This window comes from Polistes canadensis, unplaced genomic scaffold (genome assembly GCF_001313835.1).
Source record: "Polistes canadensis isolate GaletaPanama2010 unplaced genomic scaffold, ASM131383v1 scaffold_452, whole genome shotgun sequence".
In the NCBI taxonomy this organism is placed as follows: domain Eukaryota; kingdom Metazoa; phylum Arthropoda; class Insecta; order Hymenoptera; family Vespidae; genus Polistes; species Polistes canadensis.
The window spans coordinates 1-26,149 of NW_014569999.1; the positions used below are offsets into that span (position 1 = coordinate 1).

A 26,149-nucleotide genomic window follows, 5' to 3' on the forward strand; every position below is an offset into this window, starting at 1 on the left:
TGTGTAATTATATTGAACAAATATTTAGTTATACTGAAATTATTTAAATTTTTAAAAAAAAAAAAAAAAAAAAAAAATTTGAAATTTATGTTAAAGCTTTTACAACAGAATGCTAAAACAACTGCAAGATTCTCATTATAAATAATTTAATTGAATTATTTCTATTTACATTAGATTATTATCTGTTTGATTATCAATTGTTACCGTATTCTTTTTTACAAAGTAAAATTGTTCGCAAACAATCAGAGAGAGTTCACTAAAAAATAAATATATTATTTCCGCTGCTAATATTTAAAGCACGAAAATATTTTCTTAGAAATTCCATACTAAAATGCACAATTAGTTATTAATTTATAAAAATAATTTTTTACCGCCTTTTATGTGCTTTTTCATTTCATCCAACATTTATGTTTAGTTCACCTTGATTCACCAAATTTTTACAATGCAATTACAAATTATTTCAAAGTTACTATGAACCATCATTTTATCTAGTCTTATTATAATTATAGTTATGCAAAGTTGTTTCTTGTGATGTTTATATAATGTATTATTGTATTTATATACAACTTAACATATTGTACACATTTATACCAAAAATTGTATCAGATATAACATACAAACTGCTATACGTTCTTGTATATCATTACATTCTTGTTTTGGTTTTTTAATATTCGATATAAAATAATTTAAATTAAAGATCTGTTCATTATAATATTTTCATCGTTTTCATATATGTAGCATATTTAATAATATGTAGGTGTATGTGTTTTATATGACTTGTTTTATTTAAATATAACAATATTCAATAAATTATTTTGTGTAAAACAGATTAAGTGTTGTAAAAGTTATTAATAAAAATATATATACAATATGAACTCATAAAAATATTGATATAGTCATACATTAAAAATTTACATAAAGCACTGGATGATACATGAATTTAAAATCTTGTAATATAATAAACATTCGTCGATATTCGACTATCATTTTTGTATAGTAAATGACAATGCAATTGAAAAATATATCTTTAGACATCATTACCAAGCAAAACATCACCATTTTCACAAGTAAACATGATATGAACTTTTTTACTTAATTCAGGACCAACTCGTCTGGCTGTTGTAAGAGGTCCTGCTGCTCTTCTAATCTAAATTCACACACACACATATAATAAAGATTATAATATAATATACTATGATTTAAAAATATTCTACATTTTTTTTTATTCTAATTAAAATTTGTTATTACTTACAGGAAGATCTTTTAATAATTTGCTACCTTCTGCGGATGTACAATTCTTATAAGCCTGAAATATATTATTGAAATATATTACAAATATAATTAAATATATCTATTACACAGAGTGTTTTGTAACTGACAGTATAAGCAAGTAGAGGTGATTTCACATGAAAAACTAAATAGAGAATGTAGAATAAAATTTGTTCATACTATGGTTTGTTTTATAGGAAAAAAATAATTTTTAACATTTGTCAAGTACACGTACTAAAATAATCATACCTCAACTAATTGTATTGGACTTTTATATACAGAACAAATCGCTTCTGAAATTTCCAAGCTACTTAAATTAAATTGGCAAAGTTGTTGTTGCCATAATCTCTTCAATCCATTTCCATCTTTATCTACGCGTACCGTATCTCTATTATCTCCCGCTATGTACCAATTATATTCTTTATCAGATTGTTGTCTTTTTTCTAGTTTATATGGTTTTTCTGCAATAGCTTTTGTATATTGATAAATCATTAATGCTAAATCTGCTGCATTTTCGATGAGCCTATTATTACATTTATTCATTATTTGATTTTCAGCAAGGCATACTTCTAGTTGTTGTTTTGAAATTTCTGGTGATTCTCTATATGCTATAAAGTCTTTAGTTTTATTATTTGACTTGCTTCTTGAACACTTTTTTAATTTTATTTTATTCTTATGATATAGAAAGTATGCTTTAATTCCAAAAATAACTAAGGTCATATTGTAATCTGGCAATAAAGTCCTTATGTAAGAAAGACTACTATTGAAACTATCATCTATTAATTTGTCTACTACTTCCTTCCAATTCCAAATAACTATTATATACTTTTCAATTTGCTTCATAGTTTTTGTACATATTTGATTATTTTCATTAATGCTATCTTCTTCTATACTTCTTTCCCAAGTTATACTATTAGAAATTGAATGCGAAATGAAACTATATGATATATTCGCATCATTTAATGTTACCAAAGTTTCTGGATAAAATTTATATTCTTCTATATGTTTGTCCAAAATAACTTTGATAAATTTCATACATTCACCTGGTTTAATATTTTTTAATTTTTTAGTTGTTAACGCTTTTAACTTTTTTTCTTTTGCCAAGGTCTCCTGTTTCTTAAGGCGTTCTTCTTTCAATTTACTTTTACTTTTCTTAATTGGTTCCTTAATCAATTGTTGATTCATGCAAATATTTTCTTCATAGCAGTCGGATTCTAAAGAATCAGACATATCATGAGTAAACGATCTCTTTTTAGAAAGTGGTGGTGTATTTGTAAATACTTTATTATTAGTTTCAGCATTTGAAATAACATTTAACGATTTAGAATTACTGCTTATAATGCACTCTCTTTGACATGATTTGTTTTTATTAGTAATATTATTTGTATCCATGAAATAATCAAACTGAACTTCAGGAAAATCAAAATCATCGTCAGATGCAGAATCTTTTTGACAATTTCCTTTTTTAGTATTAATCGGATGATTTATCGACAATTCGGATTCGTTTGAATCGCTTAATACGATTATTTCTGCCATTTTTATTTCTTTTTAAATTATGTTACTTTTACATGCATCAACATATTATATACATTTTCTATTTACAATTTGAATTTTTTATCCTTTTTCGTGATGACCTAAAAAAAGTAATTTTAATGTATTTTTTCACCAATACATAATTGTAAGTATAAATGCATGCTCGAATATTATTTTTTATTACAATTCATGTATACATATAAGTATATTTATTCAATAATAATTGTATTTAAAAATAAAATCATTTATTTTTGTATATATGTACATAATATGATAGTATACGATGTTTTCTTTTACTAACCTTACTTTTGATTCACGTTTATCATTAATTATACTGCATTAAAAATGTACAAGAGTTCATTCTATTATATATTTTTTTCTTTATTATCTCTTTATATTTATATTTCTTAATTACTGAAAAGTGATAAATATAAAGATAAATGTAATGAAAAATAAATTTTTCATGAAAGAATTTTCGTAAAGTTGTGTCACAGTCATATGTGACTGACGTTGTATAGCGCGCGAAAATTGAATCGAAAAATATCAATTTACGAAATATTTGATTTCAAAGTATTATCAATAATCGTTTAATTATTTAAATATTCATGTGTTTTTTTTTTAATAATTATGAAGATATTGTATGTAAAAAGATTATTAAAAAAAAAGCACTTTGTGGTCTAAACCCGGGATTACCTTAGTTAGGCACTTTTACTGTTATGGTTGAATGTTGGCATAGCATTAGGATTTTCAGGTAAAAATTAATTGAGCATACTTTAGTTTTGTGTGTGTGTATGTGCAGCTAAAAATAATTCCAACATATGTGTGAAGTTATAACAGATGATATAAATGTTTGAAAAGTTATATATTTTATAGAAATTCATTTCTTAGTAAAAGAAAATAAAGCTCTCGTAACACATCAAGAATTTATATATCTATTAGTAGATCAGACAGTGAGAAAATTTTGTGATTTATCTAAATCACGCTATGGGCTATCAAATAGGAATAAAAAATGATTAAATGGTTAACTTTATATATTACTGTGGAATGTGAAGATCGAGGTAAGAAATGCTTAAAATGTTTTCTAATAAAGCAATAAATCAAAAGTGAGAATCAAGTTATTTTGATACGCATTTATATACTAATATTTAAAAACAAGTAATTAATGTCAGTGAGTGTTGTGAAAAAGATCATACCAAAAAACATTGTAGAATACTACAAATAAAAATTAATTTGATGAATTTCATAAAGTAACGTTTGTTTGAGCCTACGTCTCCCTGTATTGCGAGGGAAAATAATATTAGTTAATAGATTATTCATGCTAAAAAGTATTGCGACTATGAAGAGTTAACTTTGATCAGTTAGTATAAGAGTCGAAACATGGTAAATGTATAGATATTTTTTTAATGAAAGCTGATATAAAACAAAATTATTATAATAATCATTATTATTACTACTGTTATTATGCTTGCTTACATAGAGAAAAATACAAAGTAATCATTCAATAAAAATGTACATTAATAATCATTGAAAATCATTATAAATTAAATAAGATAACTTATATGTGAAAAAAGTAGACGAAAGTATTTTCAGTGAAACAGAATCCAATATAAATACAATTTAACAATTACGACATATCTTCATCATTATTATTTTTAATAATTATTATTTAAGAATTTATGTTTCAGTTGTTTCCTTAGTTTATTGTCATATTTAATTCTCGTTCGTAATTGTTTAATAAAATAATTTGGTAAATTTTTCTATTATCATTAATTCATAATTACAGTCAAATATTAAAATGGCATGTCATTTCTTTACATGTTTAACTTAAATTGAATTGTTTAGTAATTCGTATAATAATCCAGTATTATATTTTTTCTATATTCACAAAACTTCAGCTCTTTCGTTTTTGTTTTCTTTTTGTCTTCTTTTTTTTTTACAAATGTTACAAAGTTTAGTTTAATATTATTATAAGGGAAATATCACAAGCGCACGTTATTGAATCATTCAGAATTACAAACACTCATATAATATGTGCAATTTGTTTTCACTTAACTTACCCGTACAAGGAAAAGTATGCATTGACCATCATTTGTTTCAAAATAATGGATAGCTAGGCATTCGATTATATTTACTTTTATTTGCCTAGCATATTCTCTGTAATTCTTAAATCATGCCGTATATACTCACGAAAAATGTGCTTCTTATATGTTTCATAAATTTATAAAATTCTTAATCACTTCACACAATTATACAATTTTTAAATAATCTACTATATTGTCTATGTATTACTTTTCTTGCGCTTTTCTATTTTATCAATGTTGATACAAATATATTAGTTAATGTGATACATTATAATTTAAAAAGATTTAATTTTTTCTTTAATATTTTTTATCAATTGTAAAATTATATTTTTTAAATAAATTTAATCAGAGTGCAAAGAAATTAAATATACGGTGGCCGGATAAGGGTTTTTAACTGCATACATTAGTTTGTGTATTAATTCACGTTGTGTTTACTATAATGTTTATCATAACAAAAAATTTAAAAAATAAAAAATTACAATTATCATTGCAGCTTAAAGCATGCGTTTATATATATCTTTTTCTAATATTATTATATAATTAAAATAAGTATATATAGAAGCTATTTGAATGTAGAATGGATACAACCAAAATTATTAGGAGATAAATATTATATATATATATATGAATATACTGCTTTTTAAATTGTAATTATATTCGAACGATATATATAAAGGACAACACTTTACTCTCTATAGGATATAATTCAAAATAAAGATTTTTGAAATATTTGCTGGTAAAAAACTTTGTATCTGGTCCCTTTCTTCCGGCTGCCGTGTGATCTTCCGTACAGACGGTTTTTCACTACGAAAACTTGAAGCCAATATAATTATGATCTATTCATTATCATTTCAATACGGATTTTATCTAAACCCTGTATGTCAAACAGCTGGTGTAAAAAATAACATTAAAAAGAAAAAAGAAAAATTATAAATTTAGTAATTTTGTTAAATAATCAAATTTTCTTTTGAGAAAACGTTCGTTTTACGTATATAATGTCGTGAGTATCAGTTCAGTTTTACGTTCTAATTTAATAAATTTTTAATTTCTTTTCCTTTCTTTCATTTTTTAAAAATATAAATTATCATGCAGTCATATAATTAATATAATGCGTCAAAATTATACCAAAATAAAGGGTATGAAATCGTAATTGTTTTGGAATAGAATGAGAATCTTCGCATTTTATTTCCTTATCTGCATACTTCCATACTTAAAACACAATCCATTTAACAATAAGTCTCACTCTCGTTCCCTCTCATTCGTTGCTGGCGCTGCTTTTTCATTCCAGCCTCTTTTTTCCAATCTAACAGGCAATATAATCAATTACTGATAAATATTATTCAAGCTATTTCTATGGACTATCGCAAATAGAAACGCATTAGAAATGGTATAAAATGGACACATTTTCCTTTCCCGTAAAAGTCTAGACCACTACTGTAAATAATTTTTTATTTTCTTTTTTCTTATATATATATATATACTTTTTTCTTTTTTTTTTAAAGTATTTTTATCATTTAATAATAATTTTCTTTCTCTCTTCTCTTCTCTATTTTTTGTTTTTTTCTTGTCAATTTATTTATTTTTTTCTTTTAAATGTTTTTATTAAGCATATGATGCGCATTAGTTAAGAGATACAAATTACTCAAGAAGTACTTTATAGTCGAAGAGGAGGAGGATTTAGAGAAGATACTAACATTGACCTTCAAAAATTTATGCGCTTTTTTTAAAACTGTAATTTTTTTTAGGCTCATCGCCCTCCCAACCGGCTTCTCAGTCTTTCATTCTTTCCAATTATCAGTTTATATTCCTCTCCCCTTTCTTGCAAGTCTAGAATGCGACAATCCTAATTAACATCACTTTGTTATCTTCACTCAATAGCAACGCGGGACATCATTAAACCTCGCCTGGTGAGCCAAACCCTAATCAAAACATGAAAAACATTTATTAATACCTAATATGAATATAAGAAAAGTAAGTATGACTATAATAAAGATATGTGAATACTATTTACCCAAAACCAGTTCCAAGCAATAGGGATAAAACATTTGTGATGATTAAAGTATAAAGAACTTCTTTAGAAAATAATCCATTTTTACCAACTTTCGCAGTGCGAATGCTATAAGATTTTTTCTTTGTCACTCCAAGTGGATGCTTGAATTTCCAGTCCCTGAAATATAAAGAACAAAAAAGCGTTAGCAATAAACATTAAGACAATACTGCTTTTACTTTGTATTATAAATATTATGTACTTAAAATATAATGTGAAGACCAAAAGTTCTTATGTAATTTCAAAAATTAATTATTCTTTCAAAATATATTTTAGGCTTATCTGTTTTTCATATATTTTAAAATAACAATACTACAAGCTTAGAAAGTTTGAAAAAAAGTAATTGTTTTTTCAAATTACTTAAGTTTTGTTAAAGGGACAGACAATAAGTATAATATTTAACTTACTTTGGTGGTGCCTGGTCAGGGCGTGAGCTCCACTCATAAATCCAATCCATATTTTTATCTAAGATTTCACCTTCCTACAAAGAGACAAAAAACGTAGCGTCATTAATATGCTCTAAGAAAAAATAAATAAATACAAATAAAATAAAAATTCCCAAAAGAATTCGTTTTAACGATAAGTTCTTACAAATGGAAGTAGAGAAACGTAATCGTCTCTTTTCAGAAAATATCAGGATGTATTATTAGGTACATGTTGATAGCAACCCATAAACATACTATTTCTGTTGTGTTAGGGTGATAAGTTTACTTTAAACGACAATCAACAGAATGTTAAGACTTACACAGGCATGGACAAATATAGAAAAAGATTATTGGCACAGAAGAAACGAAAAATATGATTTAAATAAATCATAATTTGTTGTTTCGGTTTCAAATCATTTGGAAAAAATTGAAAAACGTTCGGAACAAAAATACTTCGTAATAGGAATGATTTTTCTATATTTAGAATTAACCTATCGTTTGATATACTTTTTGTATTGCAATTAAATACTATTTACATACTCGCGTAAATTGTACATTAATTAGCTATCAAAAACGTCATTTTTTAAATATGTATACTATCGTACAATTAACGTTAATTATTTAATATTAATATAATGATAATAATACAAAATATGATAAATTAATTATTCTGATTTCTATCGAAAAAAGAAAAAATTTAGTAGGAATAATTTATGATTCACTGGTCTCTCTTTCTCTTTCTCTCTCTCTCTCTCTTTCTCTACTTCCCTTAAATATCCGAAAAAGTAGAACGAAATGTAAGCATGTCAAGAACTCTGCCAAGTTTCATCACACATATGGATATACATAGTTGAATATAAATACGAATAAATGAATTCTCAAAATAGTCAACGTATAGCCGATTTTGGATAAACGCACAGCAGTTATTGTCGAATAGAAATGGGTCTATCAAGAAAAAGTTGGCACCTGCTTCATCATTTTAATGACGCAGCAATAAAACAATGCCCTGATATAGTCGTGATTCAATAGCATGGGAAATAAGTGTGATTGATATATTTTTGTTATCGGAGCGATTAAATAAGTAAAAAATAATAAATAACAAAATAATAATCTTTTTCATAACAACCTCAGGATCGAGTACAATAACCTTGATGATGTGTCTGCTTCTACTATCATTTTTACACTTTTATTTACGTTAAATTCAACAATGTGTGTGAGCGTTATCAATTATCGGTTTCTTGATTTCTATAATATGTCTAATATAACAAACTAATTCAATTCGTAGAAATTTCTTTCGAGTAAATATTTTTCTTTTAAGATATAATTTTCTAACGATAACTCGATCGTTATTTTTTACTCTTTTCATTTGTATCTTCGAGTATACGTACCACAGGATGGTCTACAAGATTTTAAGTTTTTATATTAACAATTTGAAAAAAAATTAGTCTAAAAAGTTTCGAAAAAGATAAATTGATTTTTTTATATTATCTTGAAATTTTTTGACCCACCCTGTATAATATATTTTAATAATCGATTGAAAACCCAAAATTATCGAAGATGTAGATTACAGTTTTTGAAAGATATCTCGATTATTTTTTATCGCAACATGTTTATTCTCTTCCTCTCTCTCTCTCTCTTCTCTGTGCTTATATATATCATCAGGTATTTATTATACAAATATTTAAATAAATTCTTCGATAAAAATAATTATTGAAGATGCATATGATTTTAATGATAGAAAATACATTATTATGAGGGAAATCGATGAATATGTTATATTCTTATAATCCGATTGTAGATTAATTATAAGCGAAACACGAGGGTAATTTGGAACATTTTATTCTTAAAATAAAAATAAAAGAAATTTGAATTCTTCAAATAACTTCAATGGCCTGTTTATTACTCATGTAACTTATACTATCTCTAATGATTCTATTATTTATTATTTAAATACAATATACAAACTCTGAATATTGACAATCGTTTTATTGAATATAAATTCTCTTCCTATGTAAATAGGCGAATAGAAGAATAGCTGTATATCGATGAATATGGACTTCAAAGTTGTTTTAAAATCATTTAATGATTTCCTGTTTTAAATTACATACTGTATAAGATATATGTGTAAACGTAATTATGATTAACAAATTGAACACCGACGCTCATGTTGGTTGTCTTACGAAGAAACATATACTAAACTTTATATTAATTTTTACAGAGTGATTATTGATCTGATTTTACATAGAACATTATCTATGTTTTGTTAAAAATTAGACAAATGCAGAAAAAAATAATAACGACAATTAGAATATGTCAACGTTTAAAATATACTTATATATTGTAAAAAAAAAGAATTCCGCAATAACGCGCGGTCGGCGTTCAATGTGTTAAATAAATTTACTATCTAAGATAAGGTCAAATAAACCATAAAATTGATGAATTAAAAAACGATAAAATGTTTTTTTTACTTCGTTACTTACAATTAATACTTTCTTTTTTCATTTTTTTTTCTCAAACATTAATAAAGTAGTACATATTTATGAGGAATGTAATAAAAAAAAAAAGAAGAAATATATGTATGAATATAAATTAGCTGATTCTTGTTATGCATGGCTAGTGACGTACAATTATGTACGTTATTATTATTTTGACACAATTCTACGTAAAATTTGAATGTTTCATAGTTTAATACATACATACAAGTATATAAATTACTTTATAAAAAGCAATAAATAAATTTTAACAACTTGTAGATAAAACAATAATTTTATTTTAGATAAAATAATCTAATGTAAAAAAAAGAAGAAAAAGAAAATAAACGGCACAAAAATGTATAAGATCGATATTTATAAATTGTAATTGCATATATAAGTGTACATACGCAAATACATACATATATAAATATTTATAGTAACACGTAAAGCATAAAAAGAGTGGTTATTAGTTCACGTGACCTCGGATAGTAATAATTTTATCTAATATAAAAGAAAAGGACAGTAACGTATAACATTCGTTCGTTGACGATCTATGGAAAGAAAAAAACACACTTAATTAATACACACATTATTTTCAAAGTAGTCAAGTGCATTTCCATTCAAATGCATCTTATATTTGTTTATATTTTTTCTTTCTTCAAATAACGATAAATCGTTCTATTGATTGTGGATAATGACTAAAATTGGTCCGTTGTATGCATGTGCATGTGCATGTGCATGTGCATGTGCATGTGCATAGGCCTATATACCTATGCCTATGGTATATGCATATACATATTACATATACACACAACATATGTACGCAATACCATATAGAGTAAGGAGAAAGATCGATTTGTTTGGTACGATGCGCGACAATGTTAAAAGCATTGCGATGCCCCCTTACTTCAAGAACGGAGCCACTGGCACTGCGCATGGCGTGACCACAGAACGCTCTCTGATTGGTCGAGAGATTCTACGTCAACATTATTCGCGCGCGTGCTCTCTCTCTCTCTCTCTCTTTTTTTTTTTTTTTTTTTTTTTTTACATAGATAGCCACGCAAAGCTGGCAGATGCGAGCAACCGCTCATCGAACATAAACAGAGAGAAGAGAGAGAGAGATTACTACATCATAGCTAATTTATATTTTCATTATCGAAAGTTTTCTAGGCGCAGTCCTAAATATAATCTTTATACCTAGAATTTCCCTATATTATGTTTCAATGAAACAATGAACGTATCGATTCCCCACTAGTGGGAACATTTATTTTTCCCTCTTCATGAACGCGCCAAAATCAAATATTTCTGATACACCTGCTCTGTATGCATAAGTAATTATTTGGCGCATATGATATTTCTACGAATAAGAAAAAAAAAAGAAGGAACTTTATGTTGGATTTTTGTATTTTTTCATTCTTCTCTTCGTCTATACAATTGTTGGACTATTCTTAATAGAATAATCATTTGTATTTCATTATCAATGATGTTCGTAGGTTCAATGTTTGATTCTAAAGAAGTTTTTAATAGTATTGAGTAAAAATGAAGATACAAATTTATAGATTACAAGGTAGCTAGCTAACGTGAGATCGAGCACGTATAAACAGATGACGCATAGTTCAATACTACACACACTGAAAGATACAACACTTCTGCATATACACATACACACATTTAAAAATATATAAATTACACAACTTCCTTATCAACATTTTTTGTTTGTATTTATTTTTCTATTCTTATTGTTAGTTGGAATTATTTTTATGAAAGATTATTTAAATTAAAACAATTATCAAACGAATTTATTAAACGCGTACGAACGTCTGCAATATCTCATATTACGACTTTTTACGTTGCTATTACTTCTTTTAGCTTATAGACGGTACTTATGCTTATCTCTTACGACTTATATACGTGCGAGTAAACACGCAAAACGCAAGGGAGATCTTTTAAAGTGTAATTATATCTCAGTCGATTTCCATTTACGCAAAACAATAACGACAATCTATATGAATCATTTGAAAAAGAAAAGAAAAAACTAATAGATTTGCTAATTAAATGAATGATATTTTGTTTTCATTTCAAATCTAAAATGAATAATAAATAATCTTATTGACTTATTGTTGATTTTAATGAATAAAACCTAAATAAAACAATTTCTTCGTGACACGAATACTTTATTTCAAATCTGCATTCTCTCTTATATGGTATAACGTAGGTAATTGATTATTTCACCTTTCTTTTACAATTAGAAATAAAACGGTAGCGTTCTCTAGCGTATTCGATAACACGCATTCAAAATGTATAATTCGCGTGCGGTTGCACACATTCGCAAAAGTCGTAACACGGCTTTAGTACGATTTAAACGGTGGTGCAAGCAGCTCAACCGGTTTGTTGCATCCAACGAGAGGAAGAGTAGAAGCGAGGATTGCTGAGCTTTTCTTTTAAAGATCACACGATATGCCTTTTAATTTTCTTTTTTCTTCTTATTTTTATATACGCTGTAATGTATGCGTATTATTTTCACAGGAAATCCGAGATTACTAGCTCGTAGAATCTTTTTTTTAAATTACATTTCTACAGAAAATTATTTGATCTTATGAAAGATAAATAATTTTATTTTCATTCAGGGATAAATATTTCAAAAATATTTGTAGTCTTTTTTAAAGTTTAAAACTAAAAGTTTAAATGTGTTGCTTGCATTTTCTAATTTTTTTTTTATAGAATATTATTCATTTTATAAAATTTATTATCCATTTTGCAATCATTTATTTGCACAAATTTTTATTAATCATATAATGGAGTATCAAGAGTAAAAATTGAAATAGTAGAGATAAAAATCGTGAATGACGATGTCCTTGATGATAATACATTTTATATTGAATTCTTTAAACGCGTGTCTCTCTTTCTTTTTTCTTTTTTTAAAAAGTAGACGTGAGCATCCAATTGCAGGTAATGCGATGTTAGCTGCGTAAGACACGAACGCGTATATACATAATATAAGAAATATAATTCCGAAGGATTAACGATGCGTGTAACGAGTTATTCACATTTCAATATAATAGAAAGGATAAAAAAACGTTAGATAATACAGGTTGTATAGAAAAAATTTTCCATTAAAGTAAAATTAAACTTTAGTAACGTTTTTCATTCATTCCAAGTATTAAGAAAGTATTCAAAATTTCTTTATCCTTAAAATGAATCCTGAAATTAATTAGAAACAACATTTAAATTAATGGAACATTCTAGAATACTTGGAAAGACTCGTAATTCAAGAAGGTATGACTAGTATACAAAGATTATAGTTATTAAATCTATGACATTGAAAAAATGATTTAAGTAATACACAACACTACAAAAGAATCAGAGAGACTCATAACTTAAAAAAGAATGACGAGTATAAAATTCGCTTATCGTTTAAGTCAATTGAATTAATTTGAATATCTTAATTACCAGAAACTCTGTAAAAAACTTGGAGTGAGATTCCCTTATTTCAAAAGAAATAATTAGTATACCAAGATCTTAATAATTAATTTAAGGTTTATTACTGGAACATATCTATAACGATTATTCGTTGGACGAATGGGCAAGCACATAGCAACGGGTAGCAGTAAAAGAATTATTAAAAAGGCAGGTTGTTTGAGCAAATGCTTTAATCTCGCTTGGCAACGTCGTTACGAACTATAGTAAAGTTAGATATTATAGTAACTTTCACATCTGGCCTCTCTGCCTTACGCGCCCCAAACCTAGTTTCAACTTGTAGGGGAAGATCAAAAAGGAAATACACCATCGATGTTCCATTTACGGTAAAATTTAATCCTACGTGACACTTCCAAACTACCTATAAATTTGGATGCAGATACAATCATAATTTTTGTTGGGAAAAAAAAAAAATAATAAATAAATAAAAGAAATTTTCTCGAAAAGAAAATAGTTCTGGAAATTGTATAAGTTTGAATTGACTTTCTCTTTCTTGAAAGAAAAAAATAAATAAAAACTAAGAAATATCTGAGATTAATCTTCATGCGAAAAATTATAATATATAACCTTTTAGTGTCAATGACTCATATAAAGAAAAAAAAGAAAGAAAGAAAAATTCTACGAAACGAAGAAGTTTCACCTTGTTATCATCGTTACTCACTCTGAAAAAGATATAAATGTTCTTTTGTTATTATTTTTGCTTTGTTATATTTTTCTTTCCCCGCATAAGATAAACTCACCGGTCTCCCTACATAAAAGCCTTCTTATTATCGACACTGCGGGAATAACTAATATACATGGCATGACGAAGAGATAAACGTTTCACATACATACATTGTAGATTTGAGCTACAGGTGTATGTTAAGTCTTTACCAAGAGATACTACATACGTTTTATAAATAGCTGATTATTATTTATTTGCGAGAACATTGTTCCTTTTTTTTTTACATAAATTAATACGAAGAATATTCGAGAAAGTTATACGAATCGAATCGAATACAATACAGTATTCCTTGCCAATATATAGGGCATACCAGATTGCCTGTTCTTATTTCTTCCTGTGGCATGTAAAATATTCAAGTTAGCAAAATTTTACTTCAGCATATACTAGAATAATAAATTATATCTAAACGAAGATGGTGTTAAAATGTATTTCATATAACTGATGTCACAATTCACGAAATTATTGATTTTTACGGAATATGGAATACATCTATTTTGGAACGTGTTTGATATTAACACGTCATTTTCGAATATCTAGACATATACACATAAGATATAATGAAATTATTAATTATGTTGAGAAATATAAAAATGAGTGTTAGAAAATTTTTTATAATATTCAATAACGTATTGAGAAAGTATACCATGACACATGACCATGGCGAACCAAAATAGCCTCCTACTAAAAGCGAAGATCAGAATGAATCGTTGAAATGAATTAGAAAATGACGACGAAGTTAATTCGATTACAATGATCATACGAGCTTCTTGTCCTACTTCTTGTCAGTAGGTTGTACATATAGGTGACGAAGGATGCAAGATGGTAGACGTAAACCAATTACGGTGAATGATGCCCCATCTTAGTAAACCTTATCAAGAAATTCTTACTTGGTGAATATACGGGAAAATTGAAACCGCGGTAGAGGACTTTGGTAATTATATCACAAGAGAAACAGTTGGTGATTGTAAAATAAACTAGTTTGACTTCATTTCGATATACTCTAGTAAGCAGGTTTACGAACTTTTGTGTATTATTGTCACTTGTTATAGAATGAAACACTTCAATTTAAATCGTACGAAAGTACATACTCGAGGAAGTTGTTCATATAAAGTGTTTCCGTTTAAGTTTGCTGGTATTTGCTAAGTGATTTGAACTACGAAGAGAACTAAGTATGTACTAATTACTTTACCATTGTTTTTCTTATCGTAGATTTTGAATAATAATTATCATTAAGATCAATCAAATGCATACACTATTTTTTACTTAAAACGTTAATAAATTCTATTAAGTGGTTTCTTATAATTTTCCTAATGTGAGATTATTTGAATGTAAGATAAAAAAGAAAAATATTTGGAATATAAATAATATAATAGAAATATATGAATTTTTCTTGAAAGCAATACCTAAGGTGTGTTTGGTTAAGTTACCGCACCTATCGGTGGAAGAAATAATGTTCACAGACTGCATGATAGAGTCACTGATCCGAGGATCTTGTAAAGAAGGTGAAGCTCGTTCGATAAAACCAGTTGCACAATATGTTTGTATAATCTCTCTATTTATTCGTCAATTATATACGAAGTAACGTCAACTATTTGGAAGAATAAATGGAATTACTTTGAAGATTTGTTTTTATTCAAAATTTGATTTCGATTTTTCGCGCGAAGATTCTTTTGCTACGACTGGAAGTATTGTTTCTTTCACACGGGTCAAGTAGGTAGATCATGTTTGTGGTTTCTTTATGGAAACCTCTATAATCGACCACAAAAGTTAAACATACGTATACACGATAGATGTATATAAATTTGTGTGTACGTGTACGCGTAGATGCTTTGCTTTACTCAGAAATTTATGAGACACACCTCGCAACAGACGGCTTATTACGATCGATTTTCTAGACTGACCTTGTTGCTGTAATTTATGTAGACGCCTTTGAGCTCATCATCAGTACAGAGTTCCGTATTTGGGCTGTTAGGTGGACTCTTTGGGCTAAAATAAGAGAAGAATAGATATCTCATGATCTATCGTTAAACATTTTTCAATTATTTCAATATGTCGAAATTTCCAGATTTACTTTTACATTTAGAAAACTCGCGTTTGGGTTTTCAATAAACCAACGTCGAGCTAGAAATAAATTTCAAAGAATGATAATAATCATCATTTTTTCTTCTATCCCCGTTTCTTTTTCCTTTTTTTTTTTATTTTCTTTTAAAAGGGTAAAAGACGGTCATTAAATCGTTTCTTTCTCGCTAAATAATTTTCTTTTAGAACGAGAGTCCAAATAGCGTACAAAGAAACACTTGCTCCAAAAAAAGATTCTTTCTTCTTTGTTCGTGAGTCATCACAAGATGGTTTTTTTTTCTTTTTTCTTATATCTTAAGATCCCTTCTCGTCGTGAGAAGAATGAAAAGCGACGAAGAAATATAGAAGATGCTGACTTTTCTCTCCTCGTAGAAGACACCATGCGTTATGTAGAACGTTGTGATTACACCGTTGAAGAAACATTTTTACCTCGACAATATCGTTATTAATATTTTTTACCTTTACGGATTTTGTCAACAACAATCCCTCATTTATAATAAAATATTATATGTATATATACATGTATTATATATAATAAATATAATAAAAATAATAAAAATAAAAGAATACAAGAGGAATTCTTTTTGGGATAACAAGCTTCTATTCTCTGTGTATTTAGGACAATTTGTGGAACGGAAACAATAAAAAAAAGTGAACAATATTCACCTGGCTCCAGGAGTACCCCGACGTGAAGATGCTAAAGAGTGCCTTGCTGACGACTGGGTTGAGTCTCTCTGTGCTTCTCTCAGAAGTCGTAAATATTCTTCCGAACTGCTGAATGGCAGTGGTGTTCGCCTTTCCGACGATATTGAGTTCACCTCCACCCATGATTCTGTAAATTTCAATACAAATTTTTATACAATTGCGAGAAAAAAAAGTCACTTTTTAAACATATATCTTTAACGATTTTTGTAAGAATTTAATTTCGATTTAGACGAACCATGAATTAGTTGAAATTTATATCGTTGAGATTTAGCAGATCCTTATGCATCCGGAGTTAATATTAGCATTTGTTGCTTTTACCTAGACTACAATAAACTTGGAAATGAAATGAACGTGAACTATGTTTACCGTGGATTATCACGAATTTCACGACAATCGAAAAGTAATAGTAATGAAGAATAATAATGTGAGGGAATTATAAGTTGAAACGTTATCAAACGATAAAAAAAATGAATGCAAGACAAAATCATGGCCAAGGCCTCTTATTGTTAGTTTTAAATAACTTAAGTAATCAAAACAATCGTTATTGCATCATATGCAGGTCTATACCGAGCTGATACTTTGATTTATTAAGGAAGTTATTCGATCGGTAATCATACGAACAATAAATGGATTTGATGTTTATGAACAATTTTCAATTTGAGAACCACCTTTGTATTAATACAAATATTATAACATACATGAAAATTGGATTACAAAACTAAAACTAATGTAGATATGCAAAAATTATTTAGTTAGCTAATATGTTAAATTAAAAATGTTCAATTTAAAAATAATTGAATTCAGTATCGTTTATTTCGATATAAAATACTGCTAATTTTGACGATATTTATTGACCAATCATAAAATCGATTGAAAACATATGAGGGTAGGTTGAAAAGTTTTGAGATTATGTCGAAAAATAAAAAAAGTTTGATCGAAAAAAAAATAATTTTTATGTCAGACTAAAGACTTTTAAATCCACTCACATATACATCGGTAATTATAACAGTTGAATAAAAGTAACAAAAATTATTAATATTCATTTTATAATATAAATAATAATTGCTACATAAAATATATCAAAACAAATCTTTTCAATTTAATACACTGTCATAATTACTGGCACATATGTTACATATTATACATATACAACATATAATATATATATTTTTCTATTTATTCGAACGAGAATGATATACATCCATGATCATGCAATCTGTTGCTGTCATAATCTACTGTAAATATCACGTACACAATGTAATACGAGACCTTCGTTTCTGCTTAGAATACTCTCATGAAGTCGTTTTCGTTGTTCATTCCTCGTTCTGTACTGATTACAGTTTTAAACGTCCATGAAACATCTCTATAGAAGCCTACCACGCTTATTCTACGATCTCATTCACGATTATATGAAAATGCAGACATTGTTATTACGTGAAAACAAACGAGTTTGTATATTGAGAAGTTCGATTTACTAACAATAAGTGTTGCATGCATATAGCTTGCAGCATGCACTGTATTGCTACTTACGACGACATAAAACTGCAATATATTTTACTATTTCTACACTTTCATAATGTCTGATTAAAAAATGTCTTCGACCATCGTGAGAAAAAAAGACCACGCAATCAATACTAATCAGCTCGCGTCGTCGTATTTCCTAATCAGTATCGAATTTACGTAAATATGTTTATAGTATGTATAAGCGTGTAACGCGTAATTAAAAGCGTTACTACGCTTGTATGTTGCTTTTGATATAATTAAATAGTTAACTCAATGAAATAAATTATTTACTTTTACAAGCCGACGAACATTTATTTTTAATTTAATAATATATGTATATATTATAAAATATACTTCTATTAATATTTAAATAGATCTAAATATGGATTTATATATGTATTTCTAGATTTTTGTTCAGAATTATTAATATAAACATTGATAATAATATATATAATATATATAATAATTGATAATAATATATATATATATATATATATATTTAATTTTGTTAACAATTTAAAAATATTTCATTTATATTAGAAAATAATTTTAAGTATCGTACGTTCATTGAATTATAAAAAGAAAACACATCACGAAAAGAGGCAACTATAGATCGATTAATTGTTTCCTTTCTCAGAAATAAAAGTTAAGTAAGAAGCATTGGATACAACGAAATGGATTTCTTTCTTCAATGACCCATCTTTATCAGCAAAACGAAACGAATGAGAGATAAAATATATCTATTATCTAACATTATTTCTATCATGATCGTTATGTGCATGCAAATACTGAAAGAACCTTTATCAACACTATGTTCTTCTAGCATCCTATATACGTATATACATATATAATATCTGGAAGACCCAGCGCATTCGTTCGATAAAGGAGAATGAGAGCATAAATAATTTTTTCTATAGTTGATCAACTGCGTAGTTGAAGTCCTTTTATTTTATTAGAGAAACTTTTATCTTAAATAAAAGTCTGGAAAAAGAATCGACTTAATTTGAAAAGCATTTCCAGAGAGAATCTCCAATTATTGCAATTTGTTATGTCATAAAACCCGTTTTTTTAATTCCTCATTATTTTTCAAAATAAATAGTGGCTCGTGAGAAACTCCGTATATAAAGAATACGTGGTTGGGAAAATAACTTTTATTTCCCACATGAATCAAGTTTGCTTAAAAATAAAGTATAATATGAAGATACAGTACATCTAGTTTCTCTTGTACAATTTTATTACTATCTTTCCTATATGCGTATTCATTTTTTTTTTTTTTAGTTATTTTATCCAATTTTCAAATAAATGAAAAATAAATACGATTTTCTTTTCTTTTAACATTTTTTGACATTTTGTTTATATTCACACGTCAAGTCCCATTATATGTAATGAAAATTTATTGGGTAATTCCTGCAAGTTAAATGGTGTTTTAATTATCAAAAATGTCTTCGTGTAAAGACAATTACATCGACAACATCGAAAGCTTGTTTAATTCTTCTAACGTCTCGACAATTAACAGCACCAAGAAAGGAACAATATCCGAGAAATCCGAAAGAACATTACATTTGAATGAAAATGAGAACTGCGATTACGTGATTACCGAAGATTTAGTAATAATCGATATGAATGAGTTACGTCAATTAATGAAACTGATGCAACCGATTATAAATTCATAAAACGAAGATTACTGCAAATTTTTTAGTAACAATATTTGAACAGAACTAATTGTAAGTAAAAATTATTAGCGAATTAAAATTACACAATTTTCATAATTATAATTCCATTAGTGACTTCTTATTTCTATGAAATTAGGCTTTCGGCAGTTGTTGTGATAAAATTTAACACGAGTATCGCCTGAAAATTAATGTGGAGAAAGAAATACTATATTATCATAACAAGGATTCATCCATAATTAATAAATCTTATAAGTATTTACTCTTATAGAGATAAATACTTGTTTATAGAAGAAAATAAATAATCTAATTAGCATAAAATTATTGTTTTCCTAGTACAGTAGAACAAGTTAAAATCAGCGTTGATTGAACGTCACATTTTAAATGATATTAACCACAACAATTTAAAAAAAGGAAACATTTTTAGTAAGCTAACGGCCGGACGTGGAATCAAAGAAGTAGCAACTTGCACACGTGCTTCTTATCAAGGCCACACGTGTTGAATACGCGAGTGTTGTCATAATGCACCTTGTCATGCATTTACATACATCCTTCCGATATTTCAATGCCCTATAGTCTTTGACAACTTTTATTTAATTAACAATAAGTTTAACTCGCGACACGATTATCTGTCAGTTATAACACATGCTTAAAATAATAGTGTTGTAATGCACGGTAAACAATAAATAAATTATAATCAGTTGTCATCATTTATATTTTCTTTTCACAATTTTTGTATTTCCTCTCTCTTATATATCCTTTTGTATAAAATTTATATCAAATTATTTTAATTTTATATCAAGATAGAAAGTTATTTTTCCAATAGAAAATTTCTCGCCAATAAGAAATCATCGTAAGAGGAATCTTAAATTTCCTTAATGCGAAAACTTTCACCAAATTATTATATAAGAAAAACGATAGCGAGAAAAAGTAATGAGAAGAATTTTTACGCAGTCATGTAATTCATCCATCTAACTTTCTTCATTAGACCAAAGAATCAAACAGTTATTTTAGTGTTTCAAACAAGATTTATTCTTTTTCATTAGATATTTTAATCTGGAAAATATCGAACAGTTGACCTCATACAATCAAGTATTTTAGGTCAAACATTTATCGCAAATTCGTGGTTGGTAATCATGTAAATATATTTTGCGACGAGGATATCACTTGTGGAGTACTCGAAAGAAAAAAAAAAACAGTAAAAAAAATTTCAAGAAAAAAGCAAGCTGATATTGCAAAGTATTCATACGATTTCGTTCTTAGCGTTTTGCAGTAATAGTTTCAAAACGAAACGGAAACTTTCGAGTATATTGCACTTTAAAGTAAAGTAGAAGTTGCCTTTGTTTTATGTTCATAACCGAACGTATCATTCAAAAGTCAATTGGACACAATTTAATCTAACGAGTTTTTTTATCTGACCAGGAAGGGAAGGATGATAAAAAGTTTTATCTTTCTTTTTCCCGTTTTAAAATGTTAACCGAGGAGAACAAATTCTTTGAATTCCATTGTAATAAAACTTATATGAAACGTGACGAGGATACCGAGATAGACCGTGTTGTAGACAAAAAAAAACAAGTTTAATAAGCAAGTCACGTGATTTTAAATCACAGTGCGCGGGAGAGATTTAAACGAGCCGAGAAGAAAGGGTTCTCAGTATTTAAAAATAGAAATCATCTGAATGGCCTCTTTTCGTTGATCTGTCGCTTCGAATACGATTTAATTATTACACATTGTCTTTCTCTGTCTAACTGATGTTTTTTTTTTATCCATTAAACGAAACAATCGATTTAATTCACAACGAAGTTATTTTCATATTCTTTTATTTTTACTTTACCACACAAAGCAGAAATTTTCATCCTGGGTCACATTTTTCATTAAAATATAAAAATAGTTCGCATATGTTCGTTACAGGGGAGTTTTAATTATAGAGAATCGTCGGATGATAATGGATTAAAATAAATTTATATGCACATTAATTAACTGTATTCAATAAAAACACAAAAATTGACGAAGTAATATTTGTTGTTTTACTTTTTTTTCCTTTTAATATATACCATTATGAGTAAGTGGAACGTGTAAAATTACAGTTTTCGCGAATGGATCCCCGCTCATAAAATTTTGGAATTCCCTGACATAAAGTATATTTAAATTATATTAACACTTTCGCGACCGGCGTTTTTGTGGCGAAATATCCTTGACTGAATACTGCATACAATTTTCAAAAGTTTTAAACTGAATAAGATTTGTATTTAAATAGTGATATGAAGATAGAAAATATTGCTTTATTACATCACACCTGTAATTATGTTTTGTTTAAAATTATAAAAAAAAAAGAAAGAAAAATATTAACTGTGTAAAAAAATATATATATATATAAAAAGGTGAAAAAAGTATTGGCGAGAATGATTCACCAAAGAAACATATTTCATTGGTAGAAAGGTTTAACTTGGGTCAAGCTTCTTTTCTATTACTACATTTCTGACGTCATTCTCTTTCCTGAGACACAATACACAGACACAAAGAAACAAAACATATTCTAGGAAGCGTCCTGCAACTTCTAAGGAAAGATGAGATCGATAGCCAACGATAATAAAATTCTAAGTAGAAAGTATGTAGATAAAATTAAGAAAGAAATTGTACGACGAGATAAAAACAATGAAAAAAAAGTCTTTGAACTTTTTAATCCTTGATTAGAAAATATTCAAGATAATTATTATCTTTTCTTATTAATTGTTATTTTCACAGATATACGCATCTGTAATTATTTTTATTAATATTCCAACGTATTGTTATTGCATGTCGTATATTTATAAATTTTATAAATACGTCGCACATAATATACAATACAATATATTACAATAATAACAATTCGCGAGCATCAACAGAATGTCTAAGAAAAAAAATCTCTGATGTGAGTAAAACGTTTGTTTGTTTCATTTAAATTTTTAAAATAAAAATTAACACCAGAGTGGTAACTCATGTCAGAAAATGATTGGGAATGATACAGCCATTGATCGCCTGACTCTTGTCACGTTTTCTGTTTTCTTTCAAATGAGTAAGCAAACACACTAAACGTAAGGCACCATCTTCCAAAGCAAAGAAGACTGGCCAACAAAAACGTTGGCCATGATCTTGGATGCAAGAGACACGTTCTCGCCACGTTATATGTATGTATATGCATATGTATATAACGCTTCGTTTTAAATAGACGAAGAAGATCGATACGAGTTATGCCGACAGGACACTGACCTAATTGTCGGCTTTGTGATCACTTCTACGATAGTATGAGCAATTAGAAAAAGTCAATCTTTCTTTATATTTGATAACAATAATAATAATAACAATAATAATAACAATAATGATAAAAATAATGGTAATGATGATGATATATGAGTCAGATCTGAATATAGTACACTCCGTTGTCTTCCTAATCGAACAAAGAGTATATAAGAATTTAATCAAACAAATGCATTTCTATATGAAATATTTAAACATTTTTCCAAGATATCAAGATTGGTTAAAAGTTCCTGAATTTGTATAATTTTATAATTAAAAAAAAAAAAAAAAGAAATTAGCTTGACAAATTTTAAAACAAAATAACTGATCAATAAAATCATCTGTAAAAACTTTTGGCCCACCTTGTACAAACTATAAAAAGTATATCAAACATTTTATCAAATTTTTATTGCGTTGTATGGGCGTACGTAAGTTATATTTTATATTATATGTATCATTTGTTTTAAGTGGACAAAAACAGTTATAAATATCTATATCTACAATTATGTGTACTATAAACCAGTAAAGATAAAAAGATTTGATTCTATTGGTCGTGTGATGATATTATTTTCGTATAATCATCGCACGACTTTGTTATTTTTTTTTTATTTTATATTTTATCAGTGTGGTCTATATGCCAACAGTCTGATGCTTCTTTTGCATATTACAAAAAGTTTCCTATATGTGTTTTGTTTAGAGTTAACAGATGCTACTCTTTGATAACTGATAATTCCGTCGAGTTTAATCGTCGTCTACATCTTCAGAATACACTCTGGTTAATCTAACCACTCGTTTATCTCTATTTTTTTTGTTTAATATTAGAGAGAACTTAACATAAAATATATAGAGGATGTCTCAAAGTCGCTTTACCGAAAGAAATGAAAAACAAACATCTGTTAAAAAGAATTTCTAATTTTTCAGTTCATTATACTATCTTTTTGAATCATTCTTTATATAATTATATATAAATAGTCATCATTTAGTTTTAAAATATACAAAAACTAGAAAAAAAACGGGTCACAAAATAAAATGTTAAAAATTCGTTAATCGGAAAAAACATTTGTAAACACAAGGAGGTAAACATCGAATAGTATGTATGCGAACATTTAAGTAAGTTACACAAAATACGATTAGATCGATACATGTCAGAAAATACTTTTTCAAGATATGTTAGATGATATAGAATGATAGAAAGGCTCCGTAATAAAACTGATTGTGAGTCGTTATTACGTGAACATGCTCGAACGATGACAACGATGACGAGAAGAAAATCACAAGCCATTTTATCGCTTGATTTCGAGGAAATTATGAACGAGTATACTTTTTGATATTCTTGAAAATATATATAGATAGTATATATGTTTATAAGTAATTATGTACAAAATGTCTATCCTCAATTTAAGTAGGTGTAATGGATATAAATTAACGAGATATGGATGCCTGTCAAGATTTCATTTGTTTACTAAATTTTCATCCCACATGACTCCTCCTTTCTCTCTGCCTTTTTTTTCTTCTTGCTATATAGTACGTTTAATCACATTTAAATACTAATGTACTATTTTGAATAATTACATAAAATCGTTAACATTTAAAATTTGTTTGGCATTTAAAAGACACAAATTGAAGTTGTTTGTATGTTACTGACGAGATTTAATTGCTCCAAACATCTTTTTTCTTTCATTTGATTTGAATATGATAGAGTTTTACTTTAGTCTATTTTATTTAATAATTTTTTCAAGAAAATATGGAATCGACTGAACGTTTATAAACATGCCTAGACATTAATATATATATATATATATATATATGCGCGACATATTCGTCGACGACGCAAAAGAAACGGTGTTTGTTTACGCTGTGAAAGTAAAAGAACGCGGCGCAATGGCTACGTTTTGTCGGCAATGACAGCTGCTGGCGTCCTGCGTTTACATGGTATCTGGATAAGCTCCATTTGATTCGACATCAAAAGTAGACGATCATTTTTCGAAACAAACGAAAGAACAGTTGTATATTTTATTTTATAAGAAAAATAATGTGATGTCTATCTGTTTACTTAAATACATCCTATACGAAAGAGATACGTTGGATCGGTGATAAGAGTTCGTTTTAATCGATGCCAATTTCGCAAAAACTTACTCCGAACGATGACTAATTCAAATATTTAAATATCCGCAAAACGGTAAATTACATTTGATGATAATAATATATTTTGAAATGTGAGATAATGGGCGTTGATTCGATCGGTACTTACCCCCTAAAAGCTCATCCGAACTGTATTTCGCCGAGGAAAACATATTTAATACACAAGGAAAAAAAAACTAGACTTTTTGCTGAACAACAATCACGAATAGTACGACGATCCGAAGAGACGCATGCAGACGACGATTTGTTTCGTGCGCGTATACGTATCAACACAACGTAGAGACGCGAAGCACTTGCGACGAATTATCGCGATAAAATGCTAGCCCGGGACTCTCACGTAGCTGCTCTGCCTTTGTTTTGATGAAACGTCAACACATACAACTCGCCCGCGCTAACCAATCGTGTGGCCGCGCGCCTCACCGGGTACTACCGCGCTAGTCAAGTGTGTTTAAAAGTACTACCTTATTCAAATCAACATTTATCATTCTTTTCCTTTCTTTCTTTCTTTCAGCAAGATACAACCCTAAAACAAAAAGATGTTAAATAACGATCTGTTAAATGCTATATAAAAATGAAATTTGATTCCAGAAATTGAATATTCCTTATGCTTATTTAAAATATGAAATATCGATATGAATAAAATTATTATTATTACTAAATCTCTTACCATTTCTACAGGGATATATACATAAATGTATATTTTATTGATTAGAATTATGAAATATTTTTCAAACATTATTCGAA

At 27.7% G+C, this 26,149-nt stretch overlaps 2 protein-coding genes across 2 annotated transcripts; both read right to left on the reverse strand.

The window, feature by feature from the left end:
* Positions 1–733: 733 nt before the first annotated feature.
* LOC106792506 (crossover junction endonuclease EME1-like) lies at positions 734–3,402 on the reverse strand. Its single transcript, XM_014758953.1, has 4 exons — positions 3,104–3,402; positions 1,519–2,903; positions 1,253–1,306; positions 734–1,147 (listed from the first exon to the last, which is right to left on the reverse strand). The coding sequence occupies exons 2-4, from the start codon at positions 2,803–2,805 to the stop codon at positions 1,028–1,030; spliced, it is 1,461 nt and encodes a 486-aa protein (XP_014614439.1). The 5' UTR covers positions 2,806–2,903; positions 3,104–3,402; the 3' UTR covers positions 734–1,027.
* A 2,298-nt stretch (positions 3,403–5,700) lies between these two features.
* LOC106792507 (BCL2/adenovirus E1B 19 kDa protein-interacting protein 3) lies at positions 5,701–25,815 on the reverse strand. The gene is made up of 6 exons (XM_014758954.1): positions 25,515–25,815; positions 16,776–16,941; positions 15,932–16,016; positions 7,338–7,411; positions 6,895–7,050; positions 5,701–6,802 (listed from the first exon to the last, which is right to left on the reverse strand). The coding sequence occupies exons 1-6, from the start codon at positions 25,555–25,557 to the stop codon at positions 6,751–6,753; spliced, it is 576 nt and encodes a 191-aa protein (XP_014614440.1). The 5' UTR covers positions 25,558–25,815; the 3' UTR covers positions 5,701–6,750.
* Between the last annotated feature and the right edge of the window lie 334 nt (positions 25,816–26,149).

Excerpts from the sequence above, each read along its gene's own strand:
- LOC106792506 (XM_014758953.1), bottom strand. The coding sequence starts at position 2,805 with ATGGCAGAAATAATCGTATTAAGCGATTCAAACGAATCCGAATTGTCG. Across the intron at positions 1,307-1,518 it reads GTCCAATACAATTAGTTGAG|GCTTATAAGAATTGTACATC; the intron begins GTATGATTATTT and ends AATATATTTCAG. Across the intron at positions 1,148-1,252 it reads AATTATTAAAAGATCTTCCT|ATTAGAAGAGCAGCAGGACC; the intron begins GTAAGTAATAAC and ends GTGTGAATTTAG.
- LOC106792507 (XM_014758954.1), bottom strand. The coding sequence starts at position 25,557 with ATGTTTTCCTCGGCGAAATACAGTTCGGATGAGCTTTTAGGGG. Across the intron at positions 7,412-15,931 it reads ACATAAATTACAGCAACAAG|GAAGGTGAAATCTTAGATAA; the intron begins GTCAGTCTAGAA and ends GTCTCTTTGTAG. Across the intron at positions 6,803-6,894 it reads TTGCTTGGAACTGGTTTTGG|GGTTTGGCTCACCAGGCGAG; the intron begins GTAAATAGTATT and ends TGTTTTGATTAG.